The sequence below is a fragment of the Musca domestica genome, unplaced genomic scaffold, assembly GCF_030504385.1.
Source record: "Musca domestica strain aabys unplaced genomic scaffold, Musca_domestica.polishedcontigs.V.1.1 29, whole genome shotgun sequence".
Lineage (NCBI taxonomy): Eukaryota > Metazoa > Arthropoda > Insecta > Diptera > Muscidae > Musca > Musca domestica.
Window position 1 is genome coordinate 9,300,549 of NW_026712296.1, and position 27,596 is coordinate 9,328,144.

Below are 27,596 nucleotides of genomic sequence, written 5' to 3' on the forward strand. Positions count from 1 at the left end.
CCGAGGCCATAAGGATTGGAGCTGGACAGATGATGGCTACTGTTGATGTTGTGGCAGGTAGCGGTCATATGGGCTTGCGTAGCGGTAAGCAAGAGGTTCGTGGCCAACTGGACGTTCGGCATTTTCATATTCGGTGGAGTTTGGGGTGGAGTATCTGGTTGGGCTTCGGGAAACCCCATCCCCCGCGGATGAGTCGTGGAGGGTGCTCGTTGCTGTAGCTGGGTATGATGGGCGTTTGGGGCTTGTGTTGTAGTAGGCGGGGTGTTGGGTGAAAGCTGTTGAGAGTTGGCCTGATGAGGACTGCTGTTGTGGTGGTGGTGACTGTTGTTCGAAGTAGGAAGACTGCTGCTGTTGGCCGTATTGTTGTTGCTGTTGTTGTAAGGTGGCATATTGTTGGTAGCCATAGCCCCTAGAAAATTCTCGTAAGCTGTAGAGGGCCCCCGTGTATAGGGATTTGTGTTGTAGTTTCCACTCATCATATTGCTGTTGTTGTTGTTGGTGGTGGTATTTTGCGATACTGCCGGTATTAAACTGCTCATTTGCTGTAGCTGTTGCATGGGATGCGACTGTTGCTGCGACATTTGCTGTTGCTGATGCAGATTTTGCCTCTGATGCTGCTGATGAGCCATATAGGCTGCCGAGTGTAGTGGTGGTGTTTTGCTGGCGACTGTGTCGGCTAAACTCCAGATTTTCGGCTTGCTGGCTGGAATTGGTACGCCACAGTCCCGGCTCATGGGGTTTTTTGGATCGCTAACATCGTGTTTGCCAATCAAGCTTTCGCCGCTGGCATGCGGATAGCTGGAGGAGAACATTGACTGTTGATGCTGATAATAGGCCGGGTGTTGATGGTATGGATGATAGCTGTGTGGATGATTGGATCCTGTATAGCCAGAACCAGGGAAGTTCAAACCCATACGCAAATCTCCAGGATGATTTAGGGACTTCATTTGGTGTTCATCGTCGGTAGAGTCATGTTTATCGAGATCTGTACAATGACAAACAAAAAAATTTAAGTGGTATTATTTGTTTTAATGTTTCTTAAGAAGAATTTCTTTCATTAGAATAAAGATTATTATTACTTTTTTTTTACTCACCTTTTCTACCCGCCATTTGTCCCATTTGAGAATTTCCCGGATGCATGGGTTGTCCTTTAGCCGGCTCATCATCCTTGTCATCTTTATCATCGTCTGAATTAATGCCATCATCATCATCGTCAGTCCGATTTTTCGGCTCCCAAGTCATTTTGTTTTCCTTTTTCAGACGCCTTCTGGCATTGGCAAACCAGGTGGAGACCTGAGTCAAAGTCATTTTGGTAATAATGGCCAGCATTATTTTCTCCCCCTTTGTGGGATAGGGATTTTTCTTGTGCTCATTTAACCATGCCTTTAAAGTAGCGGTTGATTCACGTGTGGCATTCTTGCGTCGAGCTGCCAAATCATAAGATGCTCCATACCTGCAAATTAAGGGAAAAATACTTAATTTTTTAAAGCGAATATAGTAAATTTAAGAAATATCTCCCTAAATTAAATTTCATTTTTATTTAATATTCAGTAATTTTTTCCCAACATTTTGCTCACGTTATCCTCATCTACAATGGCCGGAGATTTTTTTCCCTACACCATATCTATTTATTCCTTTTACATTAGCTTTCGCAGCCTTGTTGTTCTTGCTGTTTCCAGCGGTTTTTACACACTTCATTTTTCATGGAATTTTTTATGGTTATTTCTCCGTTCTCCGTTAGTTGGCGTATCCCATCGGAGCAACAACTTTAAGAACCGCAACGTATGTGCATGGAATTTAACAATCTCGTAAAACCAGAGGAGATGTTGTCGTTCCAGAGTTCCTTGTTGTTCGCTTTATTTTCGCACACTTTTTATGGCCGATGATGCGGTCATGTTAACGCCAAACCTTAGCAAGGACATTGCCCACTTATTATGCGTTTCATGGTGTCCACTGCAATACGGTTTGCGCTACGTTCCCAGCATTGTTGTGAACGGTAAGCAATTTATTCTAGCTGAGATTGTTTTTTCCGCATTTGTGCTGGTATATGAAGGAATATATATGTTTTGTTGGTTGTGTATAATTGAGAAAATTATTTGCAACAAAAATTTAAGACGGAACTGTAAATGTGACTGAGTTTTTAGAAATTCGCACTAAAAAAGTACGAAAACTACTAAAAATTTAATAATTTGTATTAGATAAACGGAATCAGCTAGAAATTTGGAAAGCCATTTGGAATGAGAGGTACTGATGGTGTGTAGTATAGATGTACCAAAGGATTCTTGGAAATTCGAACTTAAAGGTTACAAAAAGTTCTGAAATGGTACCATTTGGTATTAGAGGTAAAAAAACTTGAATTTTAGTATGAGAATCAAGGTTAGAAAGCAAGTTTAATACATGAAGGTAGTTTGGAAATGTGTACTAAGTGTGCATAATGTACTAATTTGGATCAATTGAATTTAGGGTGAACGGATGAAGCTGAAATTTTTATTTTTAGATCCCTGTTGGTGGTGGGTTTGTGATAAATAGGAGGTTTCGGAAATTTTTACTATAAGTGCACGAAAAGTACTAAATGTTAATATATTTGGTGCAAATTTGTACCGATAGTGTTTGAAATCTGAAAATTGATATTAGAATCGCTTTTCGTGTGTTGCCTGGACCCATAGAGGTATTTTTGGAAATGTGTACTATAATTGTACGAAAAGTAATAAATGATACTCTTTGATATTGGGTGAAGGGATGGGGCTGAAGTCGTGAAATTTGTGGCTAGAATGCTTTAAATCAACTTTGTTTAAGGCCTTAAAAAGCCTTATCCACAAATTAAAGGACCCTTATATTCGAAATTCGTGCAAAATTTTTATACCCTCTCTCCCTTCCTCATTCTGTTTGTAACTCATCGAAATAATAATTTTAGACCTAACAAATAATATATATTTTTGATTTAGCCATAACCATCCGTCCGCTTGTGGTAATCACCCTGAAATGAAAACGAATTAAGATAAGCTAAAATTTTGCGCAGATCAGTCTTCTGTCTGCAGACAGATCAAGTTAGAAGATGGGCTATATCAGTCCACGATATCGTATAGCCCTTATATAACGGAACAACCCAGTTCGTAATGTATACTACAGCCTCTGGGAAAAATTTGTGTATGTAGGTCCATGTGTTTCTATAGCCCCATATATAGACACTTCCGAATATCGATTTTGATGATTTTAGCCACATTTTTCAACGGAATCATCTGAACTTCTACGCAAGGAGTTCTTTATGAGTGATAGGTCCATGTTTTAATATGGCATCCATGTAACGGTACAATGGAATTGTCTGAAAATCCACACAAGGAGTTCGTTACCCCTTGAAAGAGAAATGTCTATATAGGTCTTTGATATCGTATATCCCCCAATACAACGGTACCTTTGAATATACGGTATTTTGATGATTTTAGCTACATTATATACCGGAATTGTTTAAAATTCCGTTTCGGAACTTTTTAATGGATACTACAACCTATGACAAAAAACTACTTAGCCAGGTCTACGCATAGGGGCTATACGACCCCTATGTTATGGTACCTCCCAATATTCCGTATTTTTATGATAATGGAAGACATTATAGACCGGGATTGTTTCAAATTTCGTATTTAAAGTTTATAATGTATACAGCCTATGACAAAAATGTGTGTATGCAGGTCCACATGTTCGTACAGCCCCATATAAGTTTACTTCCCGATATTCTGTATTTTAATGATTTTATCTACATTTTTACCGGAATTTTTTCAAATTTCGTATTTAAAGTTCGTAATGAGCACAACAGACTATGAAAAAAATTTGCGTATGTAGGTCCACGCCTTCATATAGCCACCATATAAAGGTACTTCTCGATATTCGGTATTTTGATGATTTTAAGGTCATTATTTGCGTATTTGAAGCTCGCAATGGGTACTAAAACCTCTGAAAAATTTTCCATATAGGTCCTCGACTTCATATAGGCCACATATAACGATACCACCCCATATTCGGTATTTTGATGACATTAGCGACATTATTCAGCGGAATTCTCTCAAATTTCGTACAGCCGATGACAGAAAAAATTGCATATGCAGAACCATTTTCAAAGTTCCTTCAAAATTATGGAGGATATTAAAAATTCGGTTTAAACATGTTAAATGTCAGTCTAAAATCGCCATTTTGGGGTAAGGGAAGCGCCAAGTGGATTTGATAGTGTTCGGTTTAAGAATCACAAACCCAATTTTTTCGGGTTTTCAGGCCCAACTTAAATTAGGGCCTTTATATATACTTAACTACACACAAAGGGATGACAAAATGATAGGTCATATTTCGTAACATTTAAAATAGTGCTTTAAAATTCTATAGAGAGCTCTTAATTACCTCAAGAATTGTTGCTTTTAATAAAAATGAGTCATGTGGGACCATTTTTTGTGTATCCCCTTTTATAAGAGTAATGCCCGCTTTCAAGGGTATTATAAGTATGATTGGGTAAAAAATTATATAACACCTCCAAATATTGGTTTCCCACATAGGAATGTATATATGGATCGTCCTATCTCGCAGAGCTAAGTCGATTTAGCTATGTATGTCCTTCCGTCCGTCTGTCCATGTTAATTTGTAATCACTCTACAGGTCTTCACGAAATTTAGAATGGAGGTGGGCCCAGAATAGAAGACTATTGCTGTTGGAGATGATCGCATGATATTTAGTTAGGGTTGAAATGGACCTGAAATGAAAAATTTCCTGACTTTGCAGTTGCTCTACAGATTACAATTATAGACCGATCGACACGGAAGTTAGATGGTGCTAGACTTTAGGGCTGGGCAGAAGCCTTCCAATTCGCATGGTCATCGGTAGTATTTAGTGGGTGAAATAGACCATAACATTTGTGTTAAAAAAAGTCAAATTTTCTATTAAACCGCGAATATTTTTTAATTCTAGCGAAATCACAAATAGACGAACAGGTCAATACTGACCGTTATGTAGATATATCGGATATATATAGCGAAATATATACCCGATGTTAACTAAAATGCCTATATCTCAAAAATGGCTGAACCAATTTTGACAAGTTTGTCAATTCAGAATATCCTCTTGGCATAAAAGAATAAAATCTAAAAAAAACGCATAAAAAGATGTCAATAATGATGTTAATATATATTTTGTGACATTTTTTATTTTTTCATATTTATTATCGCATGCTATTTTTTAAATTTGACATAATATTGAAGTATACATTGTAATATTTTTTCACCTTACAACACAGGCTGGGGTTCTTATATACAGATTGCAATTATCGTCCGATTCTCACGAAAATTTTCACAAGGGTAGGGTTAGGCTCAAAAGGGCTGGGCCTAGTGTTTTCAAAGATGCCCGGAATAGATTTAGGGGTTGAAATGGACCAACAACTAAAAATACTCCTGATTGTGAGTAAAAACAGAAACCAAAGGACACGAAATCTCATATGAAGATAGAGTTTAGGACAGCGGGTAGAATGGACCACTACTTATTTTCTACCGAAATGCTAAAAATAACTTACAGGTTTTTTATGCTGATTTCGTTAACGAATATAGCCAAATATCGTAGACAAGCAAATCATATATATGAGTTTAAATTCAGAAATACAGAGGGGTCTCTTGCTTTTGGAGATGATCGCAATATTCTAGTATTTTGGATGACCATTGGATTATATTTAGCTGTAAAATTGGCCTCAAAAACTAATAGCACGACGGAGTGCGTAAATATTGGCCAAATGTCCCTGGTCAAAATGCTAAGGGTAATATCTGGGTAGTGCTCCGTGACATAATTTCAAAAGCGAAATCTTTCAAAGTGGATTTGGACATAGGGGGGCTTCTAACATATTGTAGTGTTGTAGTGTATCACATTCTCGGCCCTGCACGACTATAGCCTTTGTTTACTTGTTTTTACTTTTTTTTGTCATATTTTCCTTATTATTTCGCCAATTTTTGTTTTTTTATGTCTTAATATTAATAATTATTTTCTTTAAAAATTATAGCCCATTTGTCGTTAATATGTGGTCATTCTCTCTCAGGGTGTATAAAAGCTCTTCGCAATAGATTCGGGTCCATGCCTCAGAGTAGCACACGAGCGTTGTGGCCATATTTTTCATTTCAAGAAATTGAATAAAGAGATTGATCTAAGCTTTCATATTTTCTCCCTTATACCAATACTCTCTGTGTCAGATGATATGACAAACCTAAGTTTCACTAGGTTTTTATATTTTTCTATCGTTCCCGTTCTCTATCACCATAAAATCAGTTCAAAGTTTGCCCTACCAACATAAACCTTCATTGCGTATAATGAATGCTTCCATCTGGAGCAAAATATGTATACGCACCCCATACCGATATCATTGAATTTTCTTAAAGCCATTGTAAGTTTATAAATTTTCATTTTAAACGCCATTAACATTGAAAGTTTGTTTTTTTTTCACAAAACATATAAACAACTGGCGTTTTATTAAAATCAATATAATGCGATAAACTTGTAAAGTTTGTTTAAAAAAATACTCCCCTTGATTTCAGTTGATTTTGTTAGAAAAGTTGTTTGCAAAGAGCTTCGAAAACACACAACTCATGTTGCATTTTTGTTACGGCTAAAAGCTAACAAAAATTCATTTCTGTTCACAAAATAATGGCGGTGACAATTAAATATCTACAACATCAACAACAACAAAAAGTTTAGTCTATAATCAAGTTCTATGTGTGAGTACAACTCCCAACTTTAAAATCTAAAATCTAAATTGTTGAATGATGTTGTTGTGGCTCTAATGATTCGTTTTCATTTTTTTTAGTATTTTTTGCTTGTGTAACCTAACCATACTCCTGACTGACGCCAATTATGATGATGATTGCTGACCGCTGAAACGCTTTGACGAAAAATATCGCATGTGTCACAAACATTTGTCAGAAAATGTGAACAGCAATCGGGCGAATCAGCATTGCCCAGAGAATGATTGGCCTGCCGGTCTTCGGTCTAAGCTCAGTGCATAAGCGAAACATTTTAATTGTTAGTCTTGGTTGGCTTACATGCCGAACCATAATTTGTTTTTCTTTCTTTTTATTCCACAGAAAATACATGTAATAACTGCCTGTTGTTAAAACAATTCATAAAGTGGGTGGCAATTGTGTAATGGAGAAAAAAAATAGTAACAACAACCTCAAGTTTTGATGTTATTGTTGTTGTTGTTGTTGTTGTTGTCTGTATTCTCCATTTGTTATTGCAGCAGGGGACCATAATCTTGTTAACAAATCACAAATACTTGTTCACACACAACTCAACTGCAGCAGCCTGTTTAACCTATTTTGTAGACATTTCCCTGTTTAGGTTCGGTTTTAGACGGCGGTAATTTGAGGCTTTTGGCCAAGACCAAGCAGAAGCTGAGTCAAAGTCGTGACTTGCTTAATCACCGACAAAAATCGCTTGTCTATATTTAAGAACTGTAATAGGAACAATTCTTTGGCGCTTCGTTGTTGTTCTTGTTTTCAATGTGTTTCTATTTGTACAACGTCAAAGGTACGCATTATTATTGTTTATATTTTTGCATAATATCTAACAATAACAAAAACGCTCTCATCCACAATAACAGTAATTAGAATCTGGGTAGCCGTCTGCTTACCCTTTCGAGGGTAGACACACGTGAAGCCATACTGCTGCCATGTTAGTTTATTTGTATTGGTCAAATTTAATCTGACGCGATGTGCGTGTAAATGCCTAAACAGTGGTCTGTGGGCGTAAAAGGTCAAAACTATGTTTTCTTTCTGTGCAATCATTTTAATTTTGAAAATAAATTGAGAATTCACTAAATCGACTCTCAATAATAAAAATTTGTATTTTTTCGATTTTTAATTATTATTAAACCCATCAACATACTTTGGTAGATCACTGTCGGCAGGCTTTTTTTTGTTTACACTTTTCAGCTAGCCAGTGCGTGTACGTAATGATGTTAAGCCAATATTTTGCCACAATTAAATTATCAGGCAAACTAACCAACAGCCAACATGGTCAACACAATAATGGGGCACGCTAGCTGACTGACTGACCATTGCCATTGACGTTATTCATTCCCTAGGCGTAGCTAAGGGGTCATTTCACAAATATTCAAACTATTTTCGCCAATGATCATTTGCTGCGATATTGTCCAAACAACGTGCGGGTGACCACCCCCTCAGCTGCACTGTCACCTCACACACATGTCTTGTCATTATAAATGAAACATGCAATCTAGTTTCACTTGGAGTGCTTTATAATGACAATTTTATAATAGTTTCATGATTTCTCCATTCACATTATAGCAAGGTAGTTAAAAATAATGTTAGAAATGAACAACAACCCCTCTTCAGGTACCATAAAAAGATAATTTTGCGCTTTTCAACAGAGATTTTCACAACTCTATAAAAATGTGAAAAAGTAAGATTTAATGAAAGAGGACATTTTTTGAAATGAGCAATCGTAACTTTATATTGGGGGTCCTTTACATCATACTTATATTAAAGACCATAAACCGGAAGGGTTTTGACCCCCAAAGAATCCAAAAAAATTGAAAATACGTAGGCGCATTCTTTTTATGCCCGCTACTCTTAGATATTTACTGCACAAAAAAAAGCATAAGGCTAAAATTATGCCACGGAGCACTGCCCAGATATTACCCTTAGCATTTTGAACAGGGAAATTTGCCCAATATTTATCCACTCCGTCGCGCTGTTAGTTGTTGTAGTCCATTTTACAGCTAAATATAATCCAATGGTCATCCAAAATGCTAGAATTCTTCCCTGTCCTTAACTCTCTTCACAGGCGTGTCGATTAGCTTCAATTGTGTGATCGGAAAAACATTTCTGTTTTTGGTTAATTTGAACCATTAAATATTTTGCAATCATCTCCAAAAGCAATTTATTGGTAGATGTTGCAAGTAAATGGTCTTCCTAGATCTGGAACCAATATTACCCAAAGACCTATAATCTCTCAGAAGTGGCAAAGGATTAACATTTATTATTGGTTTTTGACTGAAACGCATCTATATGAGATACAGACATTTGACTATATTCTTCAACGAAATCAGCGTTAACGAAATAGTCAGAAGTGAAGTCACTGGAATGGACATTTTCGTATTTTGTCTACAAAAGTTGGCAAACTATTTCACACATTGAATATTTTTGGATGGCCATTTAAAACTGCTTGGCTTTTGCAATGCCCGGTAACCCCCATTCAAATGTGCGTGAGGATCGGGCAATAATTACGACCTGCTGACAATTTTGCAGTTTCTTTGGTCCATTTCAACCCCTAAATATATGGCGATCATCTCCAAAAAGAGTAGGCTTCTATTCTGACCCTCATCTTATCCCCATGCAAAATTTCGTAAGGATCGGGCCATAAATGCGATCTGTATATGATATCCTGATATCCTAACTATTTAGTTTTGTTAGCTGTAGAAATATTACCAAATGTTTAATTCAAAATGAAAATATGCCAAAAATATGACAAAATTGAAAAAATATGAGAAAATTTTACAAAATCAATATTTTCATCTTTAGAGAGATATGTTTATGCGATATTTTTAGACGTTTTACTTTCCTGCCAAGAGGCCATTCTGAATTAAGAACTGCCGAAATCAGTTCAGCCGTTCTCGACATATAAGAGATTTTTCAAGCCTATCTTCTCTGATAAACATATATATCGCACATATTTTGCTATATATCCGTTTTGTTGGATGTTAACATCAATGTAAAGGTCAGAAGTAACCTTGTCATGGCTTTGTGATTTCGCCGGGATTTAAAATATTCGCGGTTTAATGAAAAATTTTGAATTTTTTCAACACAAAAGATATGGACTATTTTACCCGCTAAATATTATCCGATGACCACCCAAATTGGTAGGCTTCTTCCCCGCCCTAAACTCTAGCTACATGCGAAATTCCGCGTCGATTGATCTATAATTGCGACCTGTATAGCTACTGCAAAATCCGACATTTTTTCAGTATTTGGTCCATTTCAACCCCTAAACATTTGGCGATCATCTCCAAAAGCAATAGTCTTCTATTCTGGGCCTAGTCCCACCTCCATTCTAAATTTCCTGAAGACCTGTAGAGTGATTACAAATTAACATGGACAGACGGATATACACATCACAGACGGACATACATAGCTAGATCGGCTCAGCTCGGAAGATTCATATGTACTTTCCTATGTGGGAAACCAATATTTGGAGGTGTTACATAATTTTGGTCCAATCAAACACATAGGGTATAACAAAATATTAGATTATATCGAATTGATTTTGGAATTGAATACTTCGAAATATCGAAAATCAGGCGGTTACCGAATTTGTGCCAATTTAACTTAGAGTTTTTTTAATTCGAAATTTTTCTAAAACCTTATCAAATAAAAAATCACTTTCGTTCTCTCCGCCAAAAACTATTAAAAAATGCCTCATTTAGTAGCGAATATTGGGTAGTACAGTCAAATGAAAAACGTGAACCTTCATAGTCAATTATCTGCCCTAGCGATGCATATTTAAAACTCCAAATACTAATTATGAGAACATTCCATCAAAATACCTAGTATAACGAGGTATCGTTGTATGGAGGTGATACCCATTACGAACTCCAAATTTGAAACAATTTCGTGGAAAAATGTGATATGACTTATTGTTAGATACAGTCATATGGGGACTTCACAAAAATGTGGACAATGTGGAGGCAATTTTGAGTTAACTCCGTTCAAAAATGTGAGTAAACACATCTAATTACCAAATATGGGAATATAGCTTTATATGAGGTCTTATCGAAAATTTGGACTCGTAAGGATATTTGCAAGGAGGTTTTGTCTACATTACGAACTTAAATTTGCCAATTTACAGCATGTTCGGTTCAAGGATTTAGCTGAAACACCCAATACCAAAAATTTTACATACCTAAAATACATGAGATTAAAATTTCTTCAACCCACTTTATTCCCTTCGGGAGCTAGAGTGATTTTCACAGACGAATAGACATGGCTAAATAAGACTATATGCTGTCCAAAAATATATACTCTGTGGGGTCCTAAACTCTTATTTGGAGGAATTATAAATGAAATAGCAAACTTATAACTATTGTGGAGGACATAAAAAACGTAGACTGCATAAATAACCATTGAAATTATCTTGATTATGGCAGACATAGAGATGGCCTTCCTTAAATTAAAAATAAAAAATCAAATTTTGACACAGAATTTCAATTAGTCATATTTATTAAAGTTTGTGGTTTCAGTGTAATAGTGAGATTTTTTCTTTTCGAAATAAGATCTTGGCTTAAATCTCTAATTGAGTTTTTGCCTACTTTAACCTCCAAATATGATGATTGCGATATACTGTCAGCCTTAACTTGTTTTACAAAATACGTTGCTAGCTGACCAAAATTGGGACCAATAAGTGAATTTATTATAAACACTTAAAAGTACAATATACTTATGTTTTGGCAACTGGATATATCAAAGAGGGAAAACTATCACTCACCCATACGCAGACATTGGATCATATGAATAATACCCCGTAGTTGGCTGCAAACCCGCCGATGTCCAAGCTGTCATATCGGTACCCGTTGTGGTGTCCTTCAGACCATAGGGATTGCTCTGAAAAATAAATAAAGAAACAAATAAAAATAAAGAAAACTTGACATAAGACAAAACCATAAATAAATCACACACAGACCACAAAGACCAGAAAAATACAAAAAAAACACTTAATTTAAAAATTCATGTCATTATTTATGGCATTAATATAAACATGTGTTAATTCAACTAAAACAGACATAACGACAAACAGGTACACATGGAATCTGTGAAATTTTCCCACAATATTTTGTTTTTTCTTCACCGAAATAGTATCAATACATATATATAAATATTAATATATAAAAAACAACTCAACAAGCAACACAAACATATTCCGAGACAAAAATGTGGTAAAAATGTTCAATAACATTTGTCACCGATAATTTTGTAAACATGTCGCCTGTCTCATAATCGCATAACAACAACAGCAGCAAACATTTGTCTCAGCATCGAACTTGGAGCATCGAACAAATTAGAAGACATCATCTGGGCTGCTAATAAATATGTAGGCTTATACATATGTATTGTGATCATGTAGGTATTTATTGGAACATCAATAAATACATATATACTGATGAATGTCTGAATTGAATAAATGTTCACATACATACATTGATGTACAAATAAATATGTGCGTGATGTCTGATTGACTGATACGTATCAGTTGCTCTGAAGAGATGTTCTACACAATGAGATTGGGTAACATGACCAAGACCCTCTAAATAACTTAAATGGACAGGTGTCTTTATAGAAAAGTCATAACACAACGTGGACCTTTGTTGAGAATTTTTTCAAAAAGATCTTAAAAACTTCAAACCGGGAGTTACCATTTTCTAAGGACTATACAAAACTAGAATGATATGAAGATTTTAAGCCATGGAATCTTGAAGTAATCCTAAGCTGTCTTTATGAAATACTGCGATATGTGGCTCAAAATACTGGTGTCCCTTTGTGTATATTTACGGCTCTAAAATTTAGGACTTGATCTAAAAACCAAGGCATTAAGGCAGATTTTGACTGTAATAAACAATAAAATTACTTGTCAAAACTGTAAACATATATTTTCCAATTTTAATATACCGCGTCGCAGTAGCCGAGCAATGGCTCGTGAGCTGAACATATCGCAAAATTCGGCAAATATTTAAAAATGAGCTCGGGATAAAGCCGTTGAAATTGACTGGAGTATTTTGGAAAGCAAGGTTGGCACTAAAAAATACCATGTGTCTGTCGATCACTTCAAGCAAGCGCTTCGCCGGGAATGGGCCAAAATACCGCAGAGCAACATTCGGGCAGCGTTTGACGCTTTCATTGGCCGTTTGAAGATTGGCCGTAATTCGTGCCAAAGGTGACCAATTCGAACAAATCTAAACTTTTTTTAAAATTTGATGCTATTTTCGATATTTCTTGCTTTCATTCAATAAAATTAAAAAAAAAATAATAAAAATTATGGCATTTGACTTTGTTGCATTTTTTATCTCAACCTGAATCACTAATTTCAATGCATACAATTCTATATTTATACAAAATTTAGAACCATTTAGAATAGTTCTTATACTTAGTACACAATCCCAATCGATTCTCATACCAAATTTTAATGTTATACAACTATCCGTTTACATAATTTCAAATGGTGCCAATAGTACATTTTAGTACTTATGGTATGCATATAGTTGGAATTTCAAAATCCCCTTTATTGGGTTTATCCTACGCAATATTAAAAACTCTCACTCTAAATTTCAGATTTCCAATACTCTTCCTTCCCCAAATAATACTATTTAGAACTTTTCGTACTTCTTAGTACGCTTTTCAAAATCCTCCGCCAAATATCAACCAAACTGCAGAAAAGATGATCCTAATGCCAAATGTTAGACTTTGAACTCAATACTTTACCCAAAACCCAAATTTGGGTCAACCCCAAATGTCAACCCTGCAAAATTTCAGATCGCAAGCAGTATCCTTTCACGCAATACCAAATTGAGTACCATTTAGTACCTCTCGCGCACATACATAAAAAGCTCTATCCAGCTGTATCGGTTCTCCCAAATTCAAATTCTAGAAATTTTAGTATATATAGTACAAATTTCCAAAACTATAAACCAATCCTACACTCTAACATTAGTGCCATTTCCAAATTTCCAAAACTACCTCCATATCCTAATCCTACACTACGACAGTAATCAAATTTCAGAAATATTTCAAATCTATTGGTTCAACCTAATCCAAATTGTACCAAGTTTAGTACCAGTTAGTGCACATAAGTACAAATTTCCATAATTACCAACATCATACATTTCAAAAAAAATCTTATTCCCCAATTTCAAGATTCCAAATCTACTGGTACCAAAAAAATGTTAATTGTGCCAAATTTAGCAACATTTAGTGCAATTATGAAACATCCTACATACTCCTATCCTACAATGCAATATTAATCTTATTTCCAAATTTCAGCATTCCATCTCTATCAGTTCTCGCAAATTTAAAATTTTAAGAAATTTAGTACTATTTAGTAAGCCTAAGTACGAGTTTCCAAAACTTCCTACTTACCCCAATCCTACAATGCAATATTAATCTTATTTCCAAATTTCAACATTTCAGCTCTTTCAGTTCACCCAAACCAAATTTTAGTAACATTTAGTACTTTTCGTGCACTCAAGTACAAATTTCGAATACTACCTTTATATCCCAATCATACTCTCCCCCAGTAATGGTTATTTCAAACTTCAAGATTCCAGCACCATCCGTTCCTCAAAATTCAAATTGTACCAAATTTAGTACTTTTTGTATACATAAGTACACACTTCTAAGACTACCACCTTACATCGAATTACACCCCAACCTTGATTCCTATTCAAAGTTTTTAGCTCTAACCGTTCATATGATACGAAATGGTGCCATATGTAGTAATTTCCCTCTGGTACATCCATCATACTCTCCATCTGAGACCCTCATTCCAAATTAAAGAGTTTTACCACTACTGGTTTGTCCAACTCAGAGGGTGCAATATTTCCTTTTTCCAGCCTTTTCTGACACTTTCTGGCCAACAGTGAACCTCACCCACAGGTCGCAATTATGGCCCGATCTTTACAAAATTTAAAATGGTGGTGGGGCTAGGGTCAGAATAGAACCCTATTTTGTTGGAGATGATCGCATAATATTTAGGGGTTGAAATGGACCAAAAACTGAAAAAAATTCCTGATTTTGCAGTTGCTCTACAGGTCGCAATTATAGACCAATCAAAGCGGAAGCTAGCATGGGGCTAGAGATTCGGGCTGGGCAGAAGCCTTCCAATTTTTATGGTCATCGGGTAATATTTAGTGGGTGAAAAAGCCCACAACCTTTGTGTTAAATGAAAGTCAAATTTTCCATTAAACCGCGAATATTTCTAATACCGGCGAAATCACAAATAGACGAATAGGTCAATTCTGACCGTTACGTAGATGCCGATAGTAAATATATCGGTTATATATAGCGAAATATATACAATGATTATATACAAAGGAAGGGGATGTTAGTTAGAATGCTTATATCTCCAGAATGGCTGAACCGATTTTGACAAATTTTGTAGCAGAAAAATAAGCCAATAATGATGTTAACATAGATTTTGTAGTATTTTGTGACATTTTTTTTTATCTTTTCATATTTTTGACTTATAATATTTTGTAATATTTTTTTGACCTTACAGCACAGGTTGGGGATATTATATAAGTATTGCAAATATCGTCCGATCCTCACGAAAATTTTCACAAATTGTTTTTGTTTTCAAAGATGTCCGCAATATATTAGGGGCTGAAATGGACCAACAACTAAAAATGTTCCTGATTTTGCAGCTGTTATAAAGGTCAGAAAGAGAGGACACGAAATCTCGCATAAAGTTAGAGTAAGGACAGCGGGTACAACGGACCACTAATTTTGTGTGAAAAATACCAGCATTACATACAGGCGATATCTGAAATACACAAAGGCGAATTTCTGGCTTTTTATGCTGATTCCGTTGACGAATATAGCCAAATATCGTAGACAAGCAAATCATATAGATGAGTCTAAATGATTGCAAAATATTTAGGGGTTCAAATTAACCAAAAACAGAACTATTTTTCCGATCACACAATTGAAGCCAATCGACACGCCTGTGAAGAGAGTTAAGAACAGGGAAGAATTCTAGCATTTTGGATGACCATTGGATTATATTTAGCTGTAAAATGGACTATAACAACTAACAGCCCGACGGAGTGCAGAAATGAAGGTCAAATGTCCCTAGTCAAAAACCTAATTTCAAAAGCGAAATCTTGCAAAATGGATTTGGACATAAGGGGGCTTCTAACATATTGTAGTGTTGTAGGGTATAACATAGTCGGCCCCGCACGACTATAGCCTTTGCTTACTTGTTTTTCACATAAGTACTCCAAAACATTATTTCTTTTTTACCGTTTGAGTTTGTAATTGTCCATGTTTTATGGGAACAAATACTGAAATACATCCCAATGCTAATTGTATTCATTTCATTGTTTTTTTTTTTTATTCACCAATTTTCAAAATCGCCCCCAATTTGTGGATTTGATGTGAAATATTTAACGATTTGGTTGGTCCGTTTTGTCTGACTGGTCGGTCGGTCGATTGGTTGGTCGATCGTTCAGTCTATCATTCGATAGTTGTGTTCACTGTCAATCATTTGATTTATTATGAATAATTAACATTTTTAATTATACGAACATTGTGTTTGACTGATCGATATACACATAAAATTCATATAAAATCGTTGTTTTATTAATTCTCAAAATCACCTTTTTTATCTTGTCACAAAATGGTGAACAAATATACAAATGTGTAGCTTTAGTTTTACTGTTTTTTTTTTTTTTTTTTTCTTTTCAATGTTTATGAGTTTATTTTCGGATTATCATATCAAAACGCCATTGCAGTGGAACGTTTAAAAATATGGCTTGCTGATGGGGTTTGAACTCTTTTTCTCACGTTGTGATTTTGTTTCGCCTTACATTTCAAGTTTTTATTTGACATTTAAAATAATTTCTTAATTTTTATTATGTTTTTATGAAAATGTTTGGTTTCACGCATAAATTCAATAATCTTGTTAGGCAAAACTGGATATGGAGTCATGCCATCAGTTATGTGGTTTTTATTTGGCATCACAAAAGAAATGCCGCATATTGGTTTACTTAATTGAAATGTTCCAAAAATGTTCAATATTTTGCAAACGAGCTATGGTACAGAAGCCAGTAAGCAGAAAATACATGCGTACGTATACAAGTATGAACTGACTCTTATATAATATATAAAGCAATCCTCCAAAATATTTGGTAGCCTGAAATATCAGTAAAAAATAAAATTGTGAGTTATTTCCTTAAAAATGCTATTGAAAATTGTATATATCACTCCCCGTCACAGAGGCAACTGATATTTTCACATTGTAACGGATAAAAAACATTGTCACATAAAGTGCTCATGTATTTGACCATTTGGAAATCCAAAGCAAATATTCCTGATCAACATACAATTCCTAAAATTCTTTCTGTCCATCGTTTCCAAGGGAAATAAAGTAGATTTTTAAAATACTCAGATGTATTTTAGATCAGTATAATTGTTAGTATAAAAAATGTGCCATATAGGTCCGCCGTCTGATATAGCCCAATATAAAAGTATCTCCAGATTTAAGGTTTGGTGCCCCTATACTGACAAAACATATACTCAGTTTATTTCGAATAAAAACGAAAATAATTTGGAATTATTTCAAATTTAGATGCAACAGAAATGCATATATACAGGAAAGAAAGAAATTGTATAATTTTGGGATAAAACAATATTGCCCCTCTCTTTTGGATTCAATTTTGTCCAATATTCAATTCAGGTTTTTTTTTTGGATTGCATTTTTTCTGTTTCTTTGAAGTTGAGCAATCTTTCTTATTGGTCCTCCTCCTAATATTCGGCCTATGATTTTTATTCGGAAGGCTTTAACCACGTTATTTTACGGAATTACTTTAAAGTTGATTTTTGTGATCATAATTGGTACAATCCCCTCTTACAATAAGTTATCCCGCGTTTTCGCACAGCCGCCCGATATTCGAGTTCGGATATGACCTACATCGGTCAACTCCTTCTGGTATCTCGCCCACTACTAAAACAAGAAAATATTATCCAATTTCAACCAAACTTTGCGAGTCCTAGTATTTATGCCAGTGTTGGCACAGGTGCGTAAATGAACAATATTGGTACCTCCCCTACAAAGGATTAAAATTTGAAATAATCTTAACTCTTACAAAAAAAGAAAGTCAAAGATTGTTTTCAAATTTAAGATATCTCAATATTTCATTTAACATTGGATCTGATGTGAATATTGGATTTTTCGTCAACTGCCCTGAAATGCGTCAAAATTGTCATTTATCGATTTTTCATTTAACCTTGCTCAACGCATTATTCCCGCCTACATTAAATCTTGTATGAATATATAACTTATCGGCTCACTCTCTCTGTTGTTTCCCCCCTTTCTGGTATTTCAATATTTTGAATAATCATTACACAAGTCATACAAATATATTTTAACAATCGGACATAGATGGAGAGTACACGCATGTCAGCAAAACCGACGGATACTTATTTATTTGTTCTTTAACGAAATGGTTTCAAAGTTGGTATTTGAAGTTCGCAATGGGTATCAACTTTTATGTCAGCAAATGATCTATTTAGGTCCATATTTCAATATATGTAATTATATACTACTACACTATATTTGATAAAAAGAAAATTTTCAAAAGATAATTAAAAAATTTTTCAAATTGAAAAGTGTTGGCTTGTTTGTTCGGGATACCGTAGTACTTTGTTGTTGCAAAATGGTCAGGCTTTATCCCTTTTATTGTTGTTTTTATAAAAACAACGTTTGCTTATTAGTGGAGACCGATGGTAATGTTTACCAGGGGTAAGGCAGGGAATACCTAGGTTTCGGAAAGAGCCACCAATCCTCATCAGTTCCCTTGTTTCTTGTCTGGGATATTCTCCCCAGAAGTTATTTTTAAAATAGAATATCCCAGACAAGAAACAAGGGTACTGACAAGAAACAAGGGAACTGCCAAAACAACAATAAAAGGGATAAAGCCTGACCATGTTACAACAACAATTTATCAAATTATTAAAATCATAACATTCCAAATGATTGGGGGACTAAAATGTCTTTTCTTGATTTCTAAATATTTTTGAGTTAGAAGTGTTATTTCTTAGAGTGGAAATAAGAAAAACAAATAGGTCAGCTCTGTTATGGGAAACAGCCAATCTGAATATCAAACATTTCTGTGAAAATCGGATATAACCATCAAAATACCGAATATCGGGAGGATAGAGACAATAGAAAAGTTTTGACTTATAAGGAAATTGTTCCAAGTAAGCAGAAGAACCCATTATGGAATTTTCAGTAATTTCGTTTGAAAATGCGGCTAAAACCCCGAAAAATAACGAATATTGGGAAGTACCTATTTTGTCCCTCCTCCTGTCACAGGAGGTAGAATATATTATGAACTCGAAATAATAAAATTTAAATTATAATCTAGAGGTACCTTTATATTGGGGGCTATAGAAAAACGTGGATGTATATATGTGCTATATTGTGTCACATGAGGTAGAGCCCATAAAAAACTCTAAATACCAAATTCTAGAAATCTAGAAAATGTGGCTTAAATCTCAAAATTCCGAATATCAGGAAGTACAATTATATGGAGGCTATATGAAAAAGTGGATCTACATAGACAATGTTCTGCCGCATAAGGTTGAACTTATTACAAGCACTATGCCAAAATACCGAATATGGGGAGGTACAATTATTTGGGGCCTACACGGAAACGTTGATCGATATGGTCCATCTTCGAACTTGACCTGACTGCAGACAAAAGACCACTGTCTGTACAATTTTAGCTTCCTATCACATGCCGTTTGGACTCTAACGTGATTAGAACAAACGGATCGACGAAGAGACGGGCACTGCTAAATCGACATAGAATTTTTTTAACTAAATAATTTCTGATCGCATTTGTTTTAATTAGCAAATGACATTTTAAGTTTGCACTGCCTTTTACAAAACGAGAGAGTTGCATTCCCTAGCTCAATATTCTTGTTCTTTATATCTTTATAGCTTTTGAATTGAAAGCGGAATTCTTTATGGAAGTTATTTTGCAATGCTTTTATTTTCGCTGTTAAAAGTCTATGTTGATTCTTTTATTCTTTATTTAAAACGATTATAGAAAATTTTCCAAACTTCCGAACATTGTTATACAAATAACAAAAATAATATGCGACAGCAACATTTTTGTTAGCGATGAGTTCAGATAATAATTACAGAAACTGCATAATTTGTAAATTGAAAAATTATAGTGGTATTCTTTGGGGTGGTGCTCAAAGCTAAATAAGTATTTATTTTCTTCATTTGTGGAGAGAAATCAAATGTTTTACACTGAACTTGGTCCATATATAAAAATACCTTGCTTTAAATGCTGAATCCTGAAGTCCTGGCTATGGATTTTAGACACACGAAAATCTACAATGGCGAATGTTTTGCTAAGCTCCAAGACATTGAGACCGATAAAACTTGTTAAAAACGCCCCTTCCTTGCATTACGCATGCCGCCACCTAATTTCTGTGTATGTTGCTAAGAATCATGAAAAAAAACAGAAACTTGCTTGCTTCCATGTTTATGCCCATGTTTGACAACTTCAAATGCTACAATGAATTGAATGGCAACATTCACAGCAGCAAATACGACGATGACTACAAAATAAACATCAACAACTGCCAACGGAAAACTGTTGCCACAAACAACTCATATTGCTACCTCATCACATAAATTGTGGCATGATGTCAACGGCTGAGCGCAACTTTAGTACTCGGCTAAAGAAGTATTAGAAAATAGTATCAACTATCAGCGTTTCTTTTGGCATTTGGGACAACTGTCCCCTCTACCAGTCAAGCCAGTCAATTTCAGCCAATGAACATGTTAAGAATCCGGCTACTAGTTATGCACACAGACACATGAACTGGCTTAGAATTTCTTCGTTTTCGTTTTTTCTTCGACTTAATAAATATTTGATATGGTCGTTGTCATTGATTGCCATCATCGATGGTATGGATTTCATTGTTAAGTTAAAAGCTTATTCATTCAACTATTTTGTCCGTCCGCCGTATTTTGTTTTTTATTGAAATTTAATGCTTCTATGTCTTATTTATACGCACTGATTTCCGTCGTTGTTATGGTAAGAATTGCAAAGTGTTCCTCGGAGCAGAAAATGTTGTTCGAGTTCTTTTCAATATAACCAACAGAAGTATGAGAGTACATTAGCATTGCCAATCCATTTGTAACTAATCGAAATAGACCCGAATCAGACCCAACAATGTATATAAATTCTTGATCAAGGTAAAATTCTAAGCCGAGCAGCGGTGGTTTCCTGCACGTAATGGGTTCTACCTCTTGTGACAGAACATTGTCTGCTCATTAGGTCCACGTTTTCGAAAGGAAGACTTTCAAATTCAGTTTTTGATAGATACAAACCACTTTAGCCGATAGTTGTCTACATACCTCCCAATATTGGGCATTTTCTTCTCAAATTATTTATTAAACTTTGATGTTTGTTTGTTGGGATAGAGGCTTTTCTTTGAATTCTCAACATAAGAGAAATAGTAAGTAGTACTAAATATTCCACGTGTTGCCATATGGCTAGCCCTCGGAATTTTATAATTCGAGACTTTATATTCTCAATTCGTTAGAAAATTTTGCCATATATCCCTATTATATGAGCCTTTAAAGCATGCTCATATCATAGGGAAGAATTTTTGAGTATTCGATTGGAGTACTTCACGATAATATTTACAAACGTCCGTTGTTTTTCATTGAAAACATCGTAGAGAAATTTATAAATCTGACTCTTCTTACTGATCCTTACTTACAAAATACACTTGTTCTAAATGTTTCAGCATGAACGATATTTCCAATTTAAAAATTCAAGCTACACATCCCCCCTCTCCTCATTACATAGAGCCACACACACTCAATTATGATTAAACTCAATTTTAGAAATTCAGCTTCACCACTATTTACATTGGGTACACGTTTTCACAAACATACACAAATCAACACTCGCGTTGCCAATTTGTACCAAAATTCCACATTCTAGTACTAGGCTTTAAACCAAAATTTAGTACCATTTAGTACTTTTCGTTTACTATAAATTAGGCATCTTTAGAAACACCGCTTTGTCCACATCCTACGGTGGCCCTTATACCAAAACCTATGATTCCATATCTTTCCCAATACTTTATATGAACACCCACACACACTCGCAGAGATTCTAATAGCAAATTTCAGATTTCCAACTCTCGGTGTAAGTTTGATACCCTACGACACTGCACATCCAAAAACCCTTTTGACTTGAATGAAGATTACCCAATGAAACATCGCCATACAGTGTGAGATGAAAAAACGACGCCAAGGAAATGGGCGGAAGAATACAGCAACATCAGCTGAAATGGTTCGAAAAGTGAAGAAGCGACTTGATCGAAACCCGCGTCGCAGTGGTCGAAAAATGGCTCGTGAGCTGAACATATCGCAATATTCCATTCGGCAAATATTGAAAAACGAGCTCGGGGCAAAACCATTGAAATTCCAAAAAGTTCAAAAATTTACAACGCAACAGAAATAAAATAGACTCAAAAGAGCTAAGGTGTTGCCTCGCTTGGCCGAAAGTGGTGAACTGTCGAATTTGATTTTCTCGGATGAGAAAACATTCGTTGTCCAGCAGTTTGTAAACAAACAAAATGATCGTTTTTACTTTCCAAAGAAGTCAGCTGAAAATGTGCACCTTCGGTTGGCCACCAGATGGTGAGGGTGTGGCCGTCACAAGAGCTGATGGTCGCTCTCCTTTCGTATTAATCGACCGTGGCATCAGAATAAATGCCGAATATTATCGCGAAAATATTCTGGAGGGTGTATTAAGGCCTTGGGCACGCAAACAATTTGGCCGCAGACCTTGGACTCAACACCATCGCACTCAGCACGCGCCACCCTAGAATGGTTACAAAATGAGGTTCCTCTCATCGTTTCCAGCGCACAATGGCCACCAAAATTTCCGGATATCAATCCGTTGGACTATTGTTTCTGGAGTATTTTGGAAAGCAAGGTTGGCACTAAAAAATACCAAAGTGTCGATCACCTCAAGCAAGCGCTTCGCCGGGAATGGGCCAAAATACCGCAGAGCAACATTCGGGCAGCGTGTGACGGTTTCATTGGCCGTTTGAAGGTTATAATTCGTGCCAAAGGTAACCAATTCGAACAAATCTAAACTTTTTCGAAAACTTGATGCTATTTCCGACATTTTTTGCTTTCATTCAATAAAATTTAAAAGAAAAAATGTAAAAATATGGCGTTTGACTTTGTTGCAGTTTTTATCCCACCCTGTATTTATATGAACCCGACCAACCAGCAAATACTCTAATAATAATATTTCTAAATTCCACCCGTTCACTTTAAGCAAATTGCATTAAATTTAGTACCATTTAGTGCAGTTCTAACACTTAGCACACATTTCCAAAAAAAAAGAAAAACACCTCCCACCTCAAACGATTTTCCCATACCCGTCCAAATTGCAAGATTATACCCCTACCGGTTAATATAATTCAAATTGGTGCAAAATTCAGTGATTTCTAGTACTCTTGGTACACCAATTTTTGGGATTTTCAAATACGCTTTGGTTCGTCCTCCCAACACAACATCAAAAACTCTGATTTCAGACAAAAACTCTATCCCACCTCATATATCATATTTAATACTCTTCACATATGTTTACTACATATTTCCAAAACCTTCTTTAGATCTAAGACTTACACACTAACAGTGACCTCAATTCCAATAGATCAAAAATCCAGCTCTATACTTTCACCCAAACCCAAATTGTACCAAATTTAAGATTCCCTGCAATATCCCTTCCCCATATACCAAATTGTATACCTCTTTGTGTTGTTCGTATCTTTGTAGTACATATTGTACCAAATGTAGTACCATTTAGTATAGTTTTTACACTTGGTGCACATTTCTTAAACCATCTCCTTAATTCGTGTACATCCAGCCACTATTCTAAATTTCTGAATAACTGTATCCGCATGACCAATTCAAAAGCAGTCTTCTCTCACCCCACATTGACCTACATGCAAAAATAATATATAGAGAATAATGGGATCAACGGGTACCTTATACCCTCAGCCATAAGGGTACAGAGGGTATATTTTAGTTGATACGGCTAAAACGTGCTTCATTGAAATAACTGTTTAGATCCTCAGCCTCTTTGGACTAAATCCGTTTCAGAACATTTGGTGTCGATCTAGTTGTGTCCGTCCGCCAGTCTGTCTGGATGGCTGACTGGCTCGCACGATAACTCTCGAAGGGAGTATATAATTTGTTCCAAGCTTGGTACATCGAAATATTATTGTCAAACTTAGATCGAGTTCGGAGATGGGCTATATCGGTCCAAATCTTCTGGTACTTTCACAAAAAGTCAACATTTTCACACAAATTAATTTACCATTCGATCATTCGATTTTCTGCAAATTTTTCCAAATCCTTATATATTTTTCAGTCCTAAGGCAGGTGCGAAAATGGACAATATCGGCCCACTCCATCAAGAACCTCACCCACAAAGGGTCATCGTTTGGAACAAAAATATTACTCTCATAAAATGTGAAATAAGAGTCTGATTTGCTTCTTCACATATCCCAGCATTTTCATTAACATAAGATCTGCTGTAAAGATAGAATATATCGGCCAACTCTTTCAGGTTACAAAATTTTATAAAAGTCGAAATAAGCATCCGATTCACTCTAAGCTTCACATATTCCAATATTTCGACTAAATCAAGATTTTGTGTAAGGATGGAATATATCGGTTCACTCCGTCTGGTACCTTGCATACAAATGTTCGAAATTCCGAATAATTATATCTCTCATAACATGCGAAAGAAGTCAACTACTCTTTTCAAGATTTACGGAATTTTGAAGGCTTCAACTGCATTCTCCTATCAATTTTAATGAAATTTGCAGTTAGAAATAGCCTTATGGCTATTGTGGATATACCGCCAAAAATAAGTTTAATCAAAATTGTGGTTTTAAGTCACACATCGATTAGCACGGGAAAAATATTCCAAATATGAAGGTTTTAGTACAAACTCTGTTCATACTCTTTTTAAATGGGAATTAGACTAATAACCTCCAAATAATCGTTGAAATCTGACCATATATATTTTCACGCAATTGATTACAATGTGAATAGAATAACAATTTATAGTTCCTTGTTCCAGTTATTATCACTAGAGCTATTCACGATACTGGGTATGAAAAATAGTTACAGTTCTAAAATTCAGTTTTCTAAATTTTTGAAATTTAATTTATGGATCATTTTCCCGCCCATAATGAAAACCCTCTTTCGTTTCGTTGCCATGAAACTCGACTACATGCCCTCAGATTGATATTCGCTGATACTGTCGTTGTCTGCCTTTGCTGTCTGTCCGATGACATTGCAGCCATTTGCTTGGCATGTCATTATTATTAAAGCAAATCGAATTATTAGTATGGCCGATTGCAACTCACTCAAAAGTCACTCAAACAAAAAGAAACTGTCTGTTCGGTTTTCTCGGCATGTCTTCTTCTTATTGTGTGCCGCCCGGCCATGGGCTTGGCTCTAATGCTGGAATCACTGTAATGGCCGGATGGGCGGCCATGCGTTTTGGTCCAACTTGCTTGAGTGCTGTTGATGTTGCTGCTCGGCTGCTATTGTTGTCCTCCTTTTTTTTTCATTTTTGCTTTAACAGTTATTGTTGTTGACATGAGGAGCAATAAAGAGTAATGGTTGCCTTTTGTTCTTTTAGAGTGTGTCTGCCAATGATCAACATTCATTTGTACGGGCATGATGTGTTTGTTTGCATTATGGATGAAGGCATACGAATGCCGATGATCATAAACATTTGCCGGTCCTTTATTGTCATAATTCTTAATTTTAACCAAATCGAATGAGAGCAAGGCAACACCCGGATATTGTTTGACAACAAAAAAAAAATCAATTTTATTCTTTACTTACCAAAGGTGAATAAAATGCCGAACTATCAACTCCGATACTTTGGTAGGGATTCTGTTCCGTCGATGGGTATGGTGTTCCATAAACACCCACACTGGCTGCAGGTAATCTTGAATAACTTGACAAAGCCAACCGGGCCGAGTCATATTGACACGAGCACACGGTCTGACCGGAAACCGGATCAGTCATTATGGGTCGACCATTTTCACAGCAAGAACCTCCACCTGCCGATCCGGCACTATTCGACCCCAAGGGTGTATTCTCCATATTTGTAGAAGGATTTTGATTACCACTGACATTGTTTGAATGTTGTGACAGCCCGTCCGGACTCAAAGCCCCCGTTGAGACTTCTGGTGCACCACTGGTAGTGCTAGGATTATTTGTCACATTTGGTACATTTGTTGCGGCATTTGTACGACATTCCCCGGAAGGACTTTGAGCCGGAGCATTTGGACTAGTCATGGTTGCAGCAGTACCACTCGCTGTGTCGCCAGTTTGGGGAGAATGTGTGGCATTGGCAGAAAGTAACTGTAAATAAATAAAAAATTAGATTTTTTAAATAAGAATTTATTATTAATTCAAACTACGAAAAATCGAAATTGTTATCATGCAAAATTAGACAATCAGATAATGTGGTTTCTACATAAAGTATTGCTAATTTTGGATTTGTCAAAAAATAAAAACAATTATATATTTACGAATATAAATTTCATATAAATCAGCTCTAGATGTGCAGCATGGTTCCTAGTCTCCAAGTACTTAAAATCGTTTTTGTGTTTCTGTGTTTCAGGTAATATTTATTCTGAGAAATCTATCGTCCAATTTATTGACGAAACTTTTTAGAGATATTTTTTGCGAAACATTTCCGAGAAATTTGCATCCAATGGTAAATGTTATTGAGTTAAAAATATCATACACTACCCCCCCCCCCCCCCCCCCCACAAAAAAAAGGAAGCAATTTTTTTGTTTTTGACTATTCTGCTATATTTGTTTATTTTTTGTTAAAATAATTTAGAAATCCTTCAAAATTTTGCAAATTTAGTTTTGCGTTTTCCAAACGAATAATTAATGAAAGACAAATGTTATTTCCGATCCTTTTCCAAGAAAAATAGAACGAATACTACATCAGAAGCGGAAGCTTGTTCAAAGATTTATTCCGATTTCAGTTCGAAAATATCGATAAACAGGTAAAAAAAAAATTATGTTCGGCACCTTTGAATTGGGTAATGAAAATATTTTGTATATAAAAGTATCTGAATTCAAACGTGTTCCACTTTAAGCAACAAATACCAGCAAGGAGCCATACAAAAACGGGAACCTTTGACAATATTATACTTTAAGGATTGTCATCTATCAAATCTTCTTAAATACCCAATTTGAAACAATTACGTGGGTAAGTGTGACTAGGAACCTACCGAATATCGGTAGGTACCGTTAAATTGTGGACCTATACTTATAATGTTTCGCCACCGATGCTAGAACCCATTCTGACCTACAAATACCAATTTTAAAACAAATTCCTGAAAAACCCCAATATTGGTAGGTACCCTATATGGAGGCTATACAAAATCGTAGACCTATACTTATAATGTTTCGCCACCGAAGCTAGAACCCATTATGACCTAAAAATACCAATTTTAAGACAAATCCGTGAAAAAGTGTGGCGAAGATTATCAAAATACCGAATATAGGGAGGTATAGTTATATGGCGACAATATCAAAACGTGGACCGATATATCCCCTTTTTTAGTGCCAAACATCCTAGACACAATACATATTGTTCGGCCAAATAATGTGGGCTGTATCGTCATTTCAACAGACAGACGGATAGACAGACAAACAGACAGACAGGCGGACAGACAAACAGACATCGTTAA

General features: G+C 35.6%; 1 protein-coding gene across 1 annotated transcript in view; it reads right to left on the reverse strand.

Annotated features, from left to right (window-relative positions):
* LOC101889201 (homeobox protein araucan) overlaps positions 1-27,596 on the reverse strand; it is a 63,853-nt gene that overhangs the window by 7,824 nt on the left and 28,433 nt on the right. Inside the window, exons 3-6 of the mRNA XM_059124450.1 lie at positions 25,723-26,247; positions 11,518-11,633; positions 1,095-1,453; positions 1-985 (exon numbers count right to left, since the gene is read on the reverse strand). The exon at positions 1-985 is cut by the window's left edge and continues 120 nt beyond it. Coding sequence (XP_058980433.1) covers positions 1-985; positions 1,095-1,453; positions 11,518-11,633; positions 25,723-26,247 — 1,985 coding nt within the window. The remainder of the gene's footprint in view (positions 986-1,094; positions 1,454-11,517; positions 11,634-25,722; positions 26,248-27,596) is intronic.